Raw genomic sequence first — 18,273 nt, 5'->3', positions numbered from 1 at the left:
GTGACTCTGAGCAAGTCACTTAACCTCCTTGTGCTCAGTCTTTCGAGCGAGACATTGTTGTAAGGAACTCTGCAGCTCATACATAGTTCACACCCCCTGGTCTCTATAATTCACCTTGGATAAAGGCGTCTGCTAACTAAACAAATAAGAAATCCATGGAATACAAAATGAATGCTATATACATGGCTTGGTGATACTAAAAGCAAGGAGGTAGCAATGCTTTAGAGGCTCTGAATGCAACTATTGTACAGCAGTGTATCTAACCTACAGTGAAGAGCAGTACGAAACAGCAGGATTCCAGACCCCATGAACACATTCATCCACAGCAAGGAGTACATGAAAAAGAAGCACACAAAACATGTAGATATATATATTACATTTTTATTTTATTAATGAAATGTGACCGACATTTCAATACAAAAACCCCACAGAAAGAAGCTCACAGCAACCTCCAAGTATGGGCAGACCATGTGGTGGACTGCTATGCTCAAGTTTACATTTTTAAATACTTACTGTTATAACTTAATAAGAATGCATCAAATTGTCTTTGGCATGATGTTCATGTGACTAAATACTCATTGAATACAAATATTTATACAAAATATATTAAGTTAAGTTTTCTCACTTCACAATATTATTTTTGTAAACAAAGCACAAAACAGCAACAAGAACACAAAAAGTTATGGAGGCACACTACAGTTTCCAATACAAAGCACTGGCCAGCAAATGCATTGCACTTGAAAAATACAAAACAAAAAGGGATTCTTTAAAACAATACAACCAATGGCCAATCTTTTCCAGTTCCCAGTGCGTTTAAGGATCCTAATGGTGGCAGAAGTGGGATAACTCCAGAGTTACCGTGCTTCAATGCCTCTCTGATTTAGAAACCAGCACTAGACACAACCAGCTGCCAGTGGGAATGCACCCGGGATAAGAAACACAACTAAAAGAAGCAACACTGAGATGCTTGAGATCAGTGAAGGAGGGCATCTGAAATAGGCAGGACTAGCTATTGCTTTTGAGTCACATTCCATCTGTCAGGAGGAATTTGGGATTGGCTGTTACTGCTTCCCTGGAACGCAGGAACGACTAGCAGCATGCACGTCTACAGTCTTCATGGTCGGGACCGAACTGCTGTTTGTCAACAGGGATCTTGCTTTGAATTTTGACTTTACTTTCATGCTAGTAACATGTGACAATGCACAGCAGTTTTTGCCACCCAGGCTATTAATCAAACCGATCGTCAATTTGATGTAGCGTTGGCTTTCAGTTTTACAGGGGGCCTCTTTTGTTAAACAGGAAATCATTTGTTACAGGGCCCTTTCAAGATCAAAGACTTTGTTTTTCACTTGCTAGCTTTAATTAAAAATAGCAAAAGCAAAAATAGCAATACATACATTTTTTTGGAAGTGGCCAAGAATGTTTGAACACTCTGGTCCAAAAAGGCCACATAGTCCTTCGTAGTATGGCTTGTGAAGTGTTGAACAACCTAGCGCACCATTTCAAAGAGACAGGGCCTACTGTAGCCCGTACATACGTAGGCCGCTCAGACCTGGTAACCAAGGCGACTGGAGAGTTACAGTCACAGATGGGAATCTAAGGATAGCTTTCATGTAAAGAGACATGAGCTTCCTGAACACTAAAGATTGTTTCACAGAACTTGAGACACACAAAAACAACGGCATAAAAATTAAATAGGAGACAGGGTAATAAGACTTTGGTAAAGAAAAAAATATATATAATAATAATAATAATAATAATATAGTAAGTTAAGCAATATTTTTCAAAAGCCCCGAATGATGTACTGCATAAGTTCCGCTCACACACTCCCTCCCTCGTTCATATTTCTCTCACAAGAAGCAGCAATATACAACATATAAAATATGCAACGTCCGTTATCCACTCCATTGAGCCGCTTGCAGCGTCCGTGTAAAATACTGTCCCACGCAACACAGGGGTTTGCACAGTATCCCTTGCAACAGGCAAAGGAAAACTATCAAGAGTAGCCTCCTTAAGCTTCTGTCTTCTCCATGTGATTTCATTGTATTGTAGACCAGCACACAGAGCAAGCTCATCTGTCTTCCTGTGTATGCCTGCAGTTCACAGCATTTACTTCATTGTCCAGTTTATGTTTATTTTTTTCTCAACGTTCTTCAGTCTCCTTGCTTTTTTCTTGCAGCAGAGCGCTGGTTTGGAGATCAGTTTCTATCGTCCCAGACCCGCCTCTCACTGTCACCTTGTTACACATAAAGTTCCAAGGGGGAGGGAGGGAGGGAGGGGGGGGGGGGTCCTCAGCAGTGAAGCTTGGCCCAGACCGCTCTTTTCTGAAATCTCTCAGAATTCCTCAGATAAGAAATTCAACCATGTCTCCCTCCAGCATGTCCAGGCTCCTATAGGCACTGAAGGGCGCCAGTTGCTCCGAGTTATCTGCAGGGAGAGGGAGACAGATAAGTCAGGGAGTCAACTTTCACTGCATACTTTATTAAAAAACATGTATATCTGTACAAAAGAATGCCAAACTATGGGCTTCTGAAATATTTTTGGTTCTGTACATAACATTTTTAATGTGGTAACACATGCACAAATATTCAAAATATTACTTGAATCTTATTCTTGACAAAGCTTTGTTGGTGCTTGTCCATATACAATGCCCTGAAGACTACATTGAGTGCTTGGCATTGCTTGAATGGCAGTACAGTTTTAAGGCAGTTTCCTGCTCCTGTTCGCCGTCGCTGGGCAGGATTAGGAGAGTAATCTCTCATCCCCTTTCCACCTAGGTCTCATCTACTATGCATAGCTGGGATTCCTGCAGATCAGACCTTCTGCCAAGCAACAAGCCTGCCAGGACCCACAGCTTGGTAACTGGGAGAGGGACTTTGCAGGACTCCATCCCAACTACACAACATTCACCCCTCTCTTCACAATCAGCTGTGGAAAGGCTGCTTAATACTTCAGTCTTGCAACTACTGGGAGACGGTTAATCAACCGGCTAGAGTTTCCAGACAGTTACAGGGCTGGAGAGACAAGAAATCAGTTGCACGATTGAAGCATGACCCAATAGGCATCACTTTATTGACGTTTCCTATCACACAGTGAAGGTGTTTGATTCAGACACATCTCCACTCTCCAAATCGAGGGACTGTGGGGCGTACCGAAAGTGGCGGGTGCTGCTTGGGGCTCCTCACTGGCAGTGGCAGTGGGCTCATTGCTGGGGGAGGGCTCTGGCGAGGTTGTCTCAGTTTGGGTGCTCCCATCCTGACTGCCGTGTTTGGAGCGAGTGGTCAGGGGCACAGAGGTGGAGGAGGAGCTTGCTGTCTGGTCGTCCGACAGGCTCTTAACTGTGAGGACAGGAGAGGAGTCAGTCACGCGCTCCTTATGAGATTAAGCTATTTAATAAATTTACATTATTGTTAATTAATTAATCGAAGCTGGTCCAGATTAAAACAGAATAATGTGAACACTAAAAGCATAACAGAAATTGATACAACCAGTAAAATACCTTCAACCAGTTACAAAAGAATGAGGTCTTTGTACTGGCTTTAGAGCTTCATTTGAATATCAAAGTTATTGTTACAGTGGGTTCTTGTTACTTACCCATGGCTCCTCGGTGCACAGCGGTGCAGCCGGGGCTGTGCCAGATCGGTGTGGCCGCGGTGGTGCTGGCGATGGAGGGGACAGATTTGGCCAGCCGCAGGACAGGCTGCTCCCCCTTGCCCTGGTCTCGACGGGACCGCTGCTGCAGCACCTTGATCACTGCGTCCTTCTCCAGGATCTGAGTGTGCAGGTCACGAATTCTGAGAGGAAACAGACAAGAGACCCAGCCGTGAGTGACTGCCAGGGACACATTGACAGAATGGGCATGCAACACACTAGGGGTGGCAAAAAGAGGCTGACTGCGGTGTCATTAATCACTGGCATTCTTATTAGAAACATGTTCATGCGGATTCAGTGCCTTTACAACATAATGTGGTATTGTTTTCAACATACTCTTTGTGATCTTCTCACCCCAGAGGTAGTCCGATTGTTAGAGATTTGCTACAGAGCAGCTTGTGTCTCTCACCTATTCTCCATCTCTTGGTGGCGGTGGCTGGCCAAGACCAGGTCCTCATTGAAGCTGCTGTTGGGAGAGTGTCGGGGGGAGTGGTTGATGATGGTAGTGTCTCTACATGAAAGAGAAACGAGACAGGGTCAAACAAATTCTACTGGTAACCACGGATCATTAAACACCCAGAGTATCTACGTGGGGACCTATACTTTACAGATGCGTTACTCAGTCAGCAACGTATGAATGTGGTGTAAACAATGAACCAGTTATATTAATAGTAATAGTGTGCTCACCTCTGTGCTGCAGCAGTGGCAGCCGCATCCATTGCAAACTGCCTCATGGTGCTCTCCTCCAGGTATTTCTGCTCCCACTTGGTCATGTCGGCCTCCAGAGCCAGGATGCGCTCCTCCTTCTCACGCAGACACTCCATCAGCTGGAGGGTGCTCTGCTCCGAGGGGGGGGGCAGGCCCTGGCTACTGCCCTGACGCTGAGGGGAGAGGGGAGGGGGGGCGTCAATACAGTGAACAACATGCTGCACGCACTGCTGATGGCAAGTACTTGACTTTCAAACTGCGCTTTGAAACGCACAAAAAGCACTTTATAAAATTGTTACAAATTGAATAGGTATTTTAAATCGAGGCAACATATATTACTTAATTTATAATTTGGTGTGGCAGATCCAAACCCTGCCACTTGTTAACTCTAATTCCACTGGTGGTTCCCCCAGCCTCGGTGATCCATCAAGCCTTACTAGCATCCCTGGGACCAGTGTTGACGGGGCCTGCAGTATCCCGGGGCTCCTCCTACCTGCTGTGAGCGCAGTGCCTTCAGCTCTTGCTCCAGCCGGGTGCGCAGTCTCTGCTCCAGCTGCTCCCTCTTCTCGCAGACTGTCTGCAGCTGGGACAGGGCGTGCTGCAGCCGCTCCACCTTCTCCACGTATGCTCTCTTCCTGCACAACTCCTCCTCCAGCCGGGCCACCTTGCTCTGAGCGCAACCCAGCGCCTGCTCCAGCACCTGCAGCCTGCAGCGCTGCTCCTCGTTTGAGCTGCGCAGGGCTGACTCCTCCCGCTCAGACCGCTCCTTCTCACACTGCAGCGTGCGGCCTGGAACACCAGAGAGCAGGACAGTCAGGAGAAAGAAACAAGGACCACGCGATTGTACACATCACACTAAAAATCTTACATTGAAACACAGACCATGAGACTGTACACATCATACTAAAAATCTTACATTGAAAACAGGTTAACTGACATTTTACAAAAAAAAAAAGAGATGTTGAATGAAAAGGATTCTATGCTTTATTTTTTATTTATTGGTTTTAACCCTACAAGTAAAAATATAATTTATATTTTAACTAGATACAAATGAATCACAAGAAGCTTATCCGTAAACCTAAAAAGAAATTGATCATTATCCTTCTTGATCTGAGCTGTTAGCAGAGGCCCTGCCAAGCACAAAGCTAATGATGTATGAATAAGAATAACTTGTACTTCTCTTTTTGCCTCTATATGTGTGTGCGTGTGTGTCTGTGTGCATGCGTATCTGTATGTGTGTGTGTGTCTGTGTGCATGCGTATCTGTATGTGTGTGTGTGTCTGTGTGTATTTTTATGTGTCTGTGCGTGTGTGTGTTTGCGTGTATTTTTATGTGTGTGTGTGTGTGTGTGTGTGTGCTTTCGTGTATTTTTATTTGTGTGTGTGCGTGCGTATCTGTATGTGTCTGTGTGTGGAGAGGGCGTGGATTACATATCCCACATTCCAGTGGTCGGAAAGAACTTAGGCTAACTCTTGCCTATTTATCTTGGGGACTTACTCAACAAGCAGCCTTAAGAGAATTAGGGAAGGGCTACAGCTGTAATCCAGCCAAGAATAACCTCCTGAGGAATGTATTCTCTTATGGAAAGTTACTGTGGAAAATTCCAGCTGTGTGCCACCAAACATTGTGCTACCAAACTCTGTGCGTTTCATCAGATAAACGTGTTCAATAAGTTTAAATCTGGAGATAAACGCACATCAGGTAGAGGCTCACAATGTATTTTCTATTACTTTCTAGACATGAGGATGAGCTGGCCACCTGTCTCAATCAGCCACAACAGTCATTTTGGTGACTGCCACCTTCTCTAGGTTTTCCTGTGTGTATTAGTTTTCAATGTAGAGGGCTTTTATCAAACTTATTCCCTGAAAACTATCGGGAAACAAGAATTCAACTCAGACAACTTTCCCTACAAAAGTCTTTAAATAAATCCAAAAATGTTTCCTTTGAGAGGTTTAGAGCAAAAAGCCGTAATTAACACCAAATTCATTATATAAGCAGAACTGGCAGGACACTCCATGCTGATTAGCAGAGTCCTAATGAAGTAGCTCGTCACTCTTCAAGCACAGTGTGTGGAAAGGGGAAGTACCAGGGGCAGCTGGCAGGCAGGCCTCTCTAAGCACACTCCATCCCTCCCTCTCTCCACCCGCTCCCCAGGCCCGAGAGAAGCACAGCTACAACAACGCCTGGCCTGTCCTGGAGGGGGACAGACACCCTGGACAGAGGGGGACAGCTGGGGCTGAATGGGAGGCCTGTGTGCCCTGTAGGGGGTTAAGGAGAGTGCAATGCAGCCAGCAGCAGAGGGAGTATAGCCTCAAACCAGGAAACAGCCAGAATTACCTGAGGAATGGTAGGAATTCAGGCCGGGTTTATGGCTGCTGTGAATAATGGCTTCCGTTCAAGTGGCAGGAGAGGGGGTGGAAGGGGCTGTCCATTATCTCCCCTCCCCCTTTGCTTTACTGATTACCTTCTACACTACCAAACTCCCCCAATAAAAGCACATCCCTGTCTTCCTTATTTTTTTTACTGTGAATTTTCTTCCTGTTAAATACCTTTAAAAGAGAAAACAATCATTTGAACAGCAAACAAAGTGCTTTCTTTAGCACAGACTGGTGCTGCTAGACTCCAAGAGCTCTTTGTAAAACAGCATTCCTTTCCTGGAATGGCAGTTCTCTGGCCAGCCTCTGCTACAGTAAACTTAGCTGGCTGGTACGCAACAATATTATTATTTAAAGCACATGAAAGCAATTTAGTGTTTAAAAAAAAAAAAAAAAAAAAAAAAAACACACATCAACTCCAGTTTCTGGAATGTTTATAAATCAGCTCTGCTTCTGAGAAATTCTAAAAATATGGGTACATTTGTTACCAGGCGGTAAATGCCAAAGCATGTTGCTTTTCTGTGAAATCTGAAAAAATGTTTCTGTTTTGTTTTGGAATTGTTCTGCTATGTCCTCGTTCCTCTGAGTTTTACACACAAGTGAGTGTCAACACAGTCTTTGAACAGAGTCCAAACCACCCAATTCCCTGAGAAACAGTCGCTGCCAAAAACCAACCCCTGCTGTATAACTCTGTATTGAACTCTCCCCTGCACACAAACACAGCTTAAAGGGATGTAGCTTTTACCCTCTCTTAAATAAACTTAAACATGAAAGCAGATGAAAACTAAGCAGACATTGAAGAAAACTCTTTAGTTAGTTATTGTGCTCACTTTGTGTTAGGAGCTTGGCCATGCTGTTCTGGTTTTGATCTGAAACTTCCATCTCCTTCGCTGTCAGCTGTTTGTTGGCAGTTTCTAGACGATCTGAGAGAGATGGAGAGAAAATAGACATTACAACCCTGCAGGTCTTCGGCACATCTATGATGAGTTTCATAGCATCACTGGAACAAATTCGCTCTCTTCAGTGATCATTTTTAAACTTGTGACACATGGTCAGTCCACCCCTCCTCACCTCTCAAATCCCGGTTAAAATCGTGTAGCCTCCGGATCTCTGCCTCCATCTTGTTCCTCATGGCTTTCTCCAGACCCTCCCGTTTTGCAGAGCCCTTCATCAATGTCTCGTAGGCTTCAGATATGCGCTGGATCTCAATTTCCAACTATAAACAGAAAGCAGCATGCAGTTACACTCTGAGGCTCAGGCCTAACCAGTCACCAGCGCAATGCACAACCTGTATGGATAGAGCTCAATACTCTAACGCGGACACATGTTTAACAATGCTAGTCTTCAAGAGCACATGCCAATGCAGTGAGCAAAAGACAATGGATTCTAAAAGTAGCTAACTAAGGTGGAACAGCCACAGCAAGATCCTTCTCCAGATCTATCTGCTCAAGCAGATTCCCTCCCCCGGTCTGTACAGAGATGTGTGTAATCCGTGAAGGGTGTCATTATCATTCTTTGAAAACGAGAACGCAAGAGTGGAGAATGTGTCGTTTCAATGCAATGCCATCTGAAACAGAGGCAACTGAAATAGAACTAAAGCACAGCCTTAGAGACCATAAACTTGCATGTAAAGGCCCTGCCCCTTCTGTGAGATACTGTAATTTAGACCCCATCCATCTTTTAAGTGCGAGCAAAGGTGCCAAACGCATTGCCTGTGATGTTGGTTCATGTGACGTTCACATCTCAAGGCACTTTTAAATCTTTTCTGCAGTAGCTTCAAAGACAGAGGTCACCACTAACTGTTGCTAACAGAGAGAAGATGGCACGAGCACTCTAGATTGGGGGGGTTTAAAATGAGGCTAGCAGCAGCTTCACAGACATTCCTCTACGGCTGTAAACAAGATTCCCGCTATGCCCTCACGACTAGCAGCCCCTGTTTAAACAACTCCAAAGAAGGGCCCAGATCTCCAGGAATCCCCACTTGTGCCTGCAAATTATTTTCAGATGGGGCCTAGCAGGCTTGAGCAAAAATAAAATCAAAAACAGGCCTGTGCTTAAAGCAGCCTTGTTGTCTCACAAAAGGACTTCTACACCCAAGTCGAATTATGAAAAGGAAGAATGCAGACAAGAAGAAACATGTACACAACTGGTAGAGGTGAAAGAGAAAGGGTCTTTCAAACCCAAATAACAACTGTTCATCCCCAGCCTGCAGCTCGCCTGACTCCTAAACCCTGTCAGCTGTGGCCAGGTCACAGACCCTGACTGCAGTCTGCCATCGTTTGGATTAGAAGTGGACAGATGCATAAAACACAGATTTTCTGGGGCTCTTAGACAACAGCCTGCTGTACAGTCCAGGCTGCCTTTCCCTTTCTGTGGTTAAAAACGAAAAGCTCCGAGCAGCTGCTGTGTGCTGTCCCTCCAATAGAACAAGGACCAGGCTTGTGAGAACATCTTGTCTCCTTGCATATCTCTGGAGTGATGGAATTCAGTGCCCCAGAATAGGGAGCACATCCGGCTTTTAAGAAAATAACCCACAATTCATGACTACCAAACAGCAGGTAAGAGGCCTACCTTGTTTTTTTAACAATAAAATATATTGGAAAATAATGTGGGCTAGGTGGCAGAGTGGGTTAATTCAGCCTCTCTGGCCTCAGGTCACCAGAGATCGAATCTGGTTGCTCGGAGAGCAAGTGAAATAGGTTTCGGAGGTCTCAGCCTAGCACCCAGGTGACATTAGTGTAATCCACAAAACAACAAAGTCTTAAAACATCTAAATTCAAGTAAAAATAAATAGGTTATTAAATAAGCATGTCTAGCTGGCTAAATAGAAGGCTCTCAAAGCTTTTTACTTCTGTTCTTTGCCATCAACACAGAACTTGCACTTCTGTTCAAGAGAGGACAAACAACTCATTACAAATGACTTGGTAACAAACACAAAAAACTACAATAAAGAACATTAAAAGCAAAGAAAAAAGATGCCTTGTGATTTCTCAATTGCACACATTCCAGAGTGGCTTCTGAGCTAATCCTGCCGGTATGCCACTGGATAATCCCCCTCACCCTGCCTCCCAGAACAAACCAGACACAACACAGCCTCTCAGCACATCACTCTGGAATGAAACCACCAGCACAGCACTGTGCTCAAAAGGGGCACAAGCTGACTAATGCCAGACTGAACACACTGGAGTGAGCTTAACTGAACCCATGGTTTGTGCGTTAGCAACTGGAGTTGAGACTTGAAAGTAAATAGCTGGGATGTTTGCGGATGTTGAGCAGATAAGACTCCACAGAAAGAGCCCGGTTTGTTTATAACATTTAAACAAAAGAGAGAAGAGGAAGTAGCACGGCAAGATAAGGTTCACCACTTTCTCATGCTCCTTGACAAATATGTATCAACCCTGAAAGTAATACACCCACAAGAGCTGAAGGTAGCCCCTGAGAATGAATAGATTACCCGGCGTCAGAAAGACCTTTCTAGAGTTTGCTTTTCAAGTTAGGAAATCTGCTCAAAATACCTTGTGGTTTGCAGACACCAATTAGACACGGATATATTCTGCATGGTTATCCATTGAAATAAATACTGTATTTTTCACTGTTTAACACAATACTACAGTGTGTGATTTACATTCAAATCCCTTAATAACTGAGGAGATGAGGCTCCGTACCTTGTGGATGCGGGCTGCCTTCTCGCTGTACCCCTCCGCCTCCCTCCTCAGCCTCTCGTTCTCCCTCCTTAGCTTCTCCATCTGGGCCACCTGGCTGCTGGATGAGGCTGCCTGGGCAGCTAGGAAGGCCTCCACTCCAGCAGGGGTCAGTGTAGAGAGAGGGCTGTGCCTGGCAGCCTGGTGGTGTGGTGGGGGCTGGGCTTGCACATACCTAGGGAGGTAAAGAGAAAGATTGAATTATAATTCCCGATTAGGAACACCAAACTGGGCTGCGTAATGTACCTGTGAAAGGGTTCTAAAGACAGTGAGACTTTAAAAAGACATTGAAAAATGCACTGCATTAAAATCACTGTCTACTGAACTGCACAATAAAGCAGTACTTTTTGTATTGGGGGGTGGTGGGGTGGAGCAATGGAAGTGCAATTTTCAGTGATTCTACAAATATTACTGTATGTAGCAGAGGGCAAGCTTAAGAGTCCAGTACTGAAGCCAGTACTGTGTTGTTCTTTTAGCTTTGATCAGCGTCTGATAAAAAGTACTTCGTCACAATGGCATTTTTGACAGCAATTCTACTTCTTGCAACATTCCAACCCAGAGTTTTCAGGGTCAGTAAAGACATTCCAACCCAGAGTTTTCAGGGTCAGTAAAGACATTCCAACCCAGAGTTTTCAGGGTCAGTATGGCCAAATTGAACCATAGCTAGGAAGTTACAGATGAGGACTACAGTGACACGGGAATCTATATGCATTCATATCAGGAAATTTACCTGCACGCGATCAAGCGCACCTCAATGCTGGTCACCCAGCCCCTTTCCCATCCCTTTCGACATCCGTAAATATGGAAGGATTACTGTTAATAATTAAACGCTGTATATTCAGACAGGGTGGGACAGAACTAGGCTGCATGCGGTCCTCCACAGCACTCAGACACTACACAATGCGGGAGGCTGCTTGAATTCCTTCCCCATGACAGAGCACAGGGAGTGGACTCACAACAGAGATCCACACAATGTGGACCGAGTGAGCACTGCCTGCTCCTTCCACTTTCCTTGGAAAGAATGGGCTTCCTGTTTGAGGTTATCGCTTCCTGCCAGTGAAGGCTAGGACACATCTGCCCCAATTACAAAACCCTGAGCCCACGCCCAAGTGGGCAGACATGGAAAAGGAGAAAATAAGGAGAGGCTTATTTAATGAATTCAAGAACACAGAGCTAGTTCAGATGCCCCTACAGCTGTCTATAACTGAATTGAGATTGCCTGGAAGGTCTTTGTTTGACCATGTGTTTTTACTCCCCGATTCCAGCCAATTGTACAACACTAACAGGCTCCACGTGCTTTAACTTTATAAAGCAGGTGCAGTTCAAAGGTCAGTGTCACACATGCGTACCCTGGAATAAGGAAGCACAGACGCATGGCAAAACTCCTCTATCACAGAACAATACTCCCGTATCTGGCCATGGCAGGGGCAGTGGTTCTGGCAATGGGGTTTTTACCTGTGGGTGTGATGGTGGAAGGAGGGAGGGGGCTTGTTGTAGTAGTGTCCCTGCTCCTGGGAGTGGCTCAGCATGGGCCCGGGAGACTTGACCAGGAAAGGGTACTCTGGTGGGGGGCCTCGATGGTCTGCTGGCTGCTGCTGCTGCTGCAACTGGGAGCCCTGGTGGGCGTAGTTTTTGGAGAGCTGAGGGTAGCTGTGTGAGGAGCTCATGGCTGAGTGGGGTTTCGCTCCATTCCTCTCTAGAGAGAGCTGCATGAGGCGCTCACTGAGAGAACGCACGTGGCCATGCTTCAGGTCCTTCAGGCCATCATCATGGTGGACACTCATAGTGTCCTCCATGGTTAAGGGGAAGCCCATCTGCAGCCCCTGGGAGGCCAGGTACTGGGAGTGGGCCTTGGCTTCCTCGTAGGTGGGCAGCTCCTCTCCGTGATGCTGGTAGAGGCACCGCTGGGAGCTCTCGGAGTGCTGGTGGTCGCCCTGATGCTCCTGTCCTTGGGGCTCCTGTCTGGTGGAGAGGTGGACCAGCTGACACTCATCTTGGGTCAGGCTCTCCAGGGAGGAGCGAGGGCTGCCCGCGCCCCCTCCACTACCTCCCCCTCGCAGGGCCTGCTGCTGGATGGCCAGCAGGGTGCGAGTGTCTGTCAGGTTGCCGTATCGGAGCTGCTCCTGGATCAGCCGGTGGAGGACCGTGCCGGACGATTCCTCTGCGGTTCTCATGGTGAGGGGGTCGGGTTTACAGAAGGAACTGGTAATGTCAAGGGGGAATTGGCTGCTGGTGGTTTTCACAGGATCTAGAGGGAAAAGAGAGAGAAGAATCCCTTTAGCGAAATGGCATCAGGTGAATTATTTTTTGTTAATCCAGGATGAGAACTCATCAAGATGGGGTCAGTGGTTGTGTTTGAAAACCAGGGTTTGGTAACTAGCAGTAAACCACAAAGCTTCACTTATAATTGGGTGTTTAAAATTGTGAACCTGATTGTCTTGGAAGCTAAAGAATTGTTATTGTTGAGGTCTAAACAGGCAACATTCTATCAGGAAACCCATTCAGTGGGAAAGTGTGGAAAAAAATAATAAACTAGATGATTTGTACACGGGACTAGATCAGTAGAAAGGTTTTGCAGCAGCAATTCCTAAGAAACAACGCTTGAGCCTGTTAGCCAATAACAGTTCAGCTTCAGTACAAGTGACCAGGAATGTAATGTGTTGGCACTGTACTAACTGCAGCTGTTACTGCAAAGCCTAACCCTTGCTCTGCACAGCATCTACTAAAGGAGTACAAGTTTAAACTCTCTTCAGAAGGAAAGCACTGCAGTCCAGTTTAAGCAAAAAAAACCAGCAGATTCCAATCAGTAAAGTTTGATATTTGGAAAATGAGCAGAGACTTGCGAGTGCTGGGTGAAACACTGGAAAAAAACCCTTGTCGAATTCCATGCTTGTGTTCAACAAGGCTTTGCCTGCTCAGGAGCCATCTCCATAGAAATCACACGTTTAGACCTAAATATGTTGAAACAGCGTAGTGCGGAGGACTTTCATTTTTCTTTTCCTGTGCCCTGAACAATGTCTCTTCTTGAACTTGAGGAATGTTGCACATTGGCAGGCGCAGTGCATTGATTGTGACACTCAGGGTGATACAGCGCAGTGTATTGATTGTGATACAGCTCAGTGTATTGATTGTGATACTCAGGGTGATACAGCGCAGTGTATTGATTGTGATACTCAGGGTGATACAGTGCAGTGTATTGATTGTGATACAGCTCAGTGTATTGATTGTGATACTCAGGGTGATACAGCGCAGTGTATTGATTGTGATACTCAGGGCGATACAGCGCAGTGTATTGATTGTGATACAGCTCAGTGTATTGATTGTGATACTCAGGGTGATACAGCGCAGTGTATTGATTGTGATACTCAGGGTGATACAGTGCAGTGTATTGATTGTGATACAGCTCAGTGTATTGATTGTGATACTCAGGGTGATACAGCGCAGTGTATTGATTGTGATACTCAGGGCGATACAGCGCAGTGTATTGATTGTGATACTCAGGGTGATACAGCGCCGTGTATTGATTGTGATACAGCTCAGTGTATTGATTGTGATACTCAGGGTGATACAGCGCAGTGTATTGATTGTGATACTCAGGGTGATACAGCGCAGTGTATTGATTGTGATACTCAGGGTGATACAGCGCAGTGTATTGATTGTGATACTCAGGGTGATACAGCGCAGTGTATTGATTGTGATACTCAGGGCGATAAAACTCAGTGGTGTTGCTGTGCTTGCCCCCTCACAAAACTCATGTGGCCAATTGGCTGATATGGGCTCTAGGGAGACAACAAATGCACACACAAGTATTTAGATTGCTTTTTCCAGGTCATTACATGCCAAGTTAAACAGGGCCTCTGTGTCCACTAACCTTGCTGTCACACAAAAGGATATATAAACTAAAGCCTGCCTCTCCCAGACTTGCTCACACTAGTGTACCTGCCAAGCTGAACATTTTTGGCTAAATTAGGCAAAATGAATACATGTAAAGACGTGTTGTACAGAGAAATATCTAAGATTTAGGCCATTTTGGATTCTGTATTTTGGTGCATTAGAAAACTCTTGAATCCTGTTGTAATTGTGATATGAAATGGCAATACAATACCACTATGTTTACTGTTACAATTACTAGAGGATACAGGACTCGTTGCTTTACAATTTGAGTCACATCAACATTTATATACAAAAGTATGCTATAAGAATAAATTAACTCTAGCCTCTTCAAAAGAAAATCAAACATATAAAATGTAAACAATTCAACAGGATAAGGAAAGGGTAAAAGTTGTACTGCTAGTTAATAGGTTTTTGTTGTTCTGTACAGTGATAAAAATGTTAAAATTTACAAAAAAAGAGATTAAATAGTATCCAGACTCTGAAGCAAAGGCAGTTAAACTTTTTTTTTGTTGTTGTTGCTTTGAATCTTGGGTTAACAATTAATAGGCACCCTTTGGACAATATCAGTTTTCACTGGGAAACAGGCACCTGACGAAGGAGATCTAGACTGAGAAACAAACAACATTCCTGAGTGGTTGTTAAGTCCTCATTCACCTAGCGCTGGATCCCGGGGCGCATTCCGACGTGCCCTCCCGTACAACCACGCTGATTGCACAATTACAACGCTGGTGAAAATAAATCGGTAAACCCCTTGCTATACAATCGGAACCAGCCGCTATGCATTCCTGGAACGGTATTCCTCAAACCCATACAGTTTTATATACGCGGCAATAAGAAAAGCAACTACAGTACCTGTTTTGCATGTTATTCAGTGGTTGGTATAATACTGCATTCTTCACGGTTTAATCAGTTTACAGCTTGCGACAGCAGAAGAATGCATAAGGTTGGCTGTGGGGCTGGGAACGCTTACAAACGCGAAGCACCGCCTTGTATTAATGTTGGTAACGCCAAAGGAATACGTGCGTATGTATTAAACTATTTGGTAAATAGCCGATCCTTTGTGTGCACATTGTTAAGCGATGACTTCACCCCCGAGGCCAAAAGAAAGATTAGCAAGCCTAAATAACAATGATAAGTAATTTGACAAATCCGCCCGAACTCGCAGTCCCACAAGCGAAAGCGCCAATACAATTCTGGATTGTACCGTAAATTCAGGAATTATTCCTCGCATTTAATTTGTATTTCATTTAATAGGTTTTGCTTGCTTGGTCCAAAATCACACATGTCCCTAACAAGCGCACTTCGAGTAAATAATTATAAACTAAAAGTGGTACAGTAAATCGTCACAAAAATACAAACCTATCAAATACATAATGCAATAAAATACTCATTGGAAAATGATCTGCCCATTAAGAACAGGGTCTGCGGAATAAAAAAACAACGACTTACCCGATCACAACTTCATATGAAGATTAAAAATGGCAAACTAGTGTAAATTGATTGTAGATAATAAATCCACGATCTGTTCCATGGGAAGTAAATGCACAGTAAGGACGCGTATACTGTAGCTGTAAATGTATACTGACTGTACTTTAGTGGTTCAGTAATAACGCGTGTAGATGTATGCTGCGCGCTTCCTCGCTGTAGACTGAGCTAGCCCCACTGCTCGCTGAGCTAATAAATAACTGAGGCTGATTGTTTCGAGAGAATGGAATGCCAGGAATGTGAGCGCTCCGATTCCCCTGGGATCAAAGAGAGCGAGAGAGGGAGGACAATCAACACAGGCTGCAGTACCTGCTAAATTCCTCTAGCTGACGCACAGAGCAATTATACAGTATTTCAGTTCCAACACCTAGAATTGCAAGTACATTTAAATAAGGTACTCCAGTAACCCATTTGTGTAAACATGCCGGATGCAAAGTGTGCAGACTACTCTACCTTACAGCAGTAGCGGTGTTATTACCAATCACTAGAAATACTCATAAAGAGGAAAAGCAATTGAAACCTCTCTATCTGAGTAGCATGGTAGAAATGCATGACACCTGACTGTTTATACACAGATCAGTCGTAGCTGTAGCATCTGACAAGCATGATATTGTATACGAATTCTTACACATAATTAATTCATATATATTCTAACTTTATTTTTTACTGTGTTTTGTAACCATGGCAAGTTCATTTTGCTGTAACTCTCAAATCACCAAATAAAGTATTTAATTGGCAAATAAAGTACATTATTTTATTATATTAGCAGTTTTGTAACAACATATCCCAGTATCTGTACTGACAATTCTAAAGACTTCCATGCCCCATCTTGACCATTTAAGCCTTTATACCAGTAGAAATACCAGCAAGGCCTGGTTGTGTTGTATCAGCAGCATGGCCTGGCTGTGTTGTACCAACGGCATGGCCTGGTTGTGTTGTATCAGCAGCATGGCCTGGCTGTGTAGTATCATCAGCATGGCCTGGCTGTGTTGTACCAGCAGCATGACCTGGTTGTGTTGTATCAGCAGCATGGCCTGGCTGTGTTGTATCAGCAGCATGACCTGGTTGTGTTGTATCAGCAGCATGACCTGGTTGTGTTGTACCAGCGGCATGGCCTGGCTGTGTTGTACCAGCAGCATGACCTGGTTGTGTTGTATCAGCAGCATGGCCTGGCTGTGTTGTATCAGCAGCATGACCTGGTTGTGTTGTATCAGCAGCATGACCTGGCTGTGTTGTATCAGCGGCATGGCCTGGTTGTGTTGTATCATCAGCATGGCCTGGTTGTGTTGTATCAGCAGCATGACCTGGTTGTGTTGTACCAGCAGCATGGCCTGGCTGTGTTGTATCAGCGGCATGGCCTGGCTGTGTTGTATCAGCAGCATGGCCTGGCTGTGTTGTACCAGCAGCATGACCTGGTTGTGTTGTATCAGCAGCATGGCCTGGCTGTGTTGTACCAGCAGCATGACCTGGCTGTGTTGTATCATCAGCATGGCCTGGTTGTGTTGTATCATCAGCATGGCCTGGCTGTGTTGTATCATCAGCATGGTCTGGCTGTGTTGTACCAGTAGTAGCCTAACATCTGCATGGCCTGGCTGTATTAATTATTAAGGAACATGCTACAGCTATACACCTAATTCAAATAATTGATGAGTTGCTTTGATATTAATATTATGACACAAGTAAAATAGTGATCATATTTGTTTCAACAGTCTATAAAGACATACACGCTTTTAAAAGGTTAACATGCATGCGATATTATTCATTATTGTTGTAATCGTTATTCTTCCGTCAATCTCGATGACAGGTCCTTAAGTTAATTCACGTGTCTGGGGTCATGCCCGCATTCTAGCTTGTGTAATTTGCTTAGCAACCCGTCAGTAAATCGTGAAGCCCGTAACAATAGAGCTTTGATGTGCAGGTGCCCTTTTTAAATGAGCGAGTCTGAGGGGCGGGCTGGACCTGTCTCTTATCCCCTGCAGTTTGGAATGCTAGTCTCAGGTTATTCATTGAAAAATATGTTTCATTGTACGTTTTTTTCTTCTTCTACAAAACAAGACAAGGGTTAAAGTGAGTAATTGAAAGTTCATTGCATTTAGAACTGTATGCTTTATGATAAATACATACTTTGAGAAAGTACAGTAACAATTCTTCCTATTAGTACAGTTTAATAGATTTTTACTGTTTTAAACATCTGTCTCTTGTGCTTTTTAAACGGGGATGTGCAAGCACTGTATTTTCCAATAAAAACAGGGGTATCCAGAGATTCTTTTGTTTCTATTAAGGAAGTTAAAGCTTCAAGCCTGTCCAGTTTAACACTGAAGTACAATTTCCTCGTAGTTAATTACAGTCACCTCTAGACTGTTTTTGCACTCTATAAAGAACCCTTCTTGTCAGTCTAGTGTGTGCACATTAGAGGCAGGGACACACACGCGTCCTCCTCTTGAGGTCTACTCCGCAGT

At 44.5% G+C, this 18,273-nt stretch overlaps 1 protein-coding gene across 2 annotated transcripts; it reads right to left on the bottom strand.

Moving 5' to 3' along the window:
• Window positions 1-361: 361 nt before the first annotated feature.
• amotl2a (angiomotin like 2a) lies at window positions 362-16,006 on the bottom strand. 2 transcript variants are annotated; one of them, XM_034039821.3, is made up of 11 exons: window positions 15,779-16,006; window positions 11,891-12,683; window positions 10,400-10,610; window positions 7,806-7,950; window positions 7,565-7,657; window positions 4,853-5,148; window positions 4,339-4,532; window positions 4,061-4,162; window positions 3,595-3,794; window positions 3,153-3,338; window positions 362-2,427 (listed from the first exon to the last, which is right to left on the bottom strand). In XM_034039821.3, the coding sequence occupies exons 2-11, from the start codon at window positions 12,607-12,609 to the stop codon at window positions 2,345-2,347; spliced, it is 2,229 nt and encodes a 742-aa protein (XP_033895712.1). In that variant the 5' UTR covers window positions 12,610-12,683; window positions 15,779-16,006; the 3' UTR covers window positions 362-2,344. The 2 variants fall into 2 exon arrangements, with proteins under 2 accessions (XP_033895712.1, XP_058846011.1); XM_058990028.1 differs by lacking the exon at window positions 3,153-3,338.
• Window positions 16,007-18,273: the final 2,267 nt, after the last annotated feature.

This window comes from Acipenser ruthenus, chromosome 17 (assembly GCF_902713425.1).
Source record: "Acipenser ruthenus chromosome 17, fAciRut3.2 maternal haplotype, whole genome shotgun sequence".
Taxonomy (NCBI): Eukaryota; Metazoa; Chordata; class Actinopteri; order Acipenseriformes; family Acipenseridae; genus Acipenser; species Acipenser ruthenus.
This window is presented reverse-complemented; position numbering and strand designations above follow the sequence as displayed.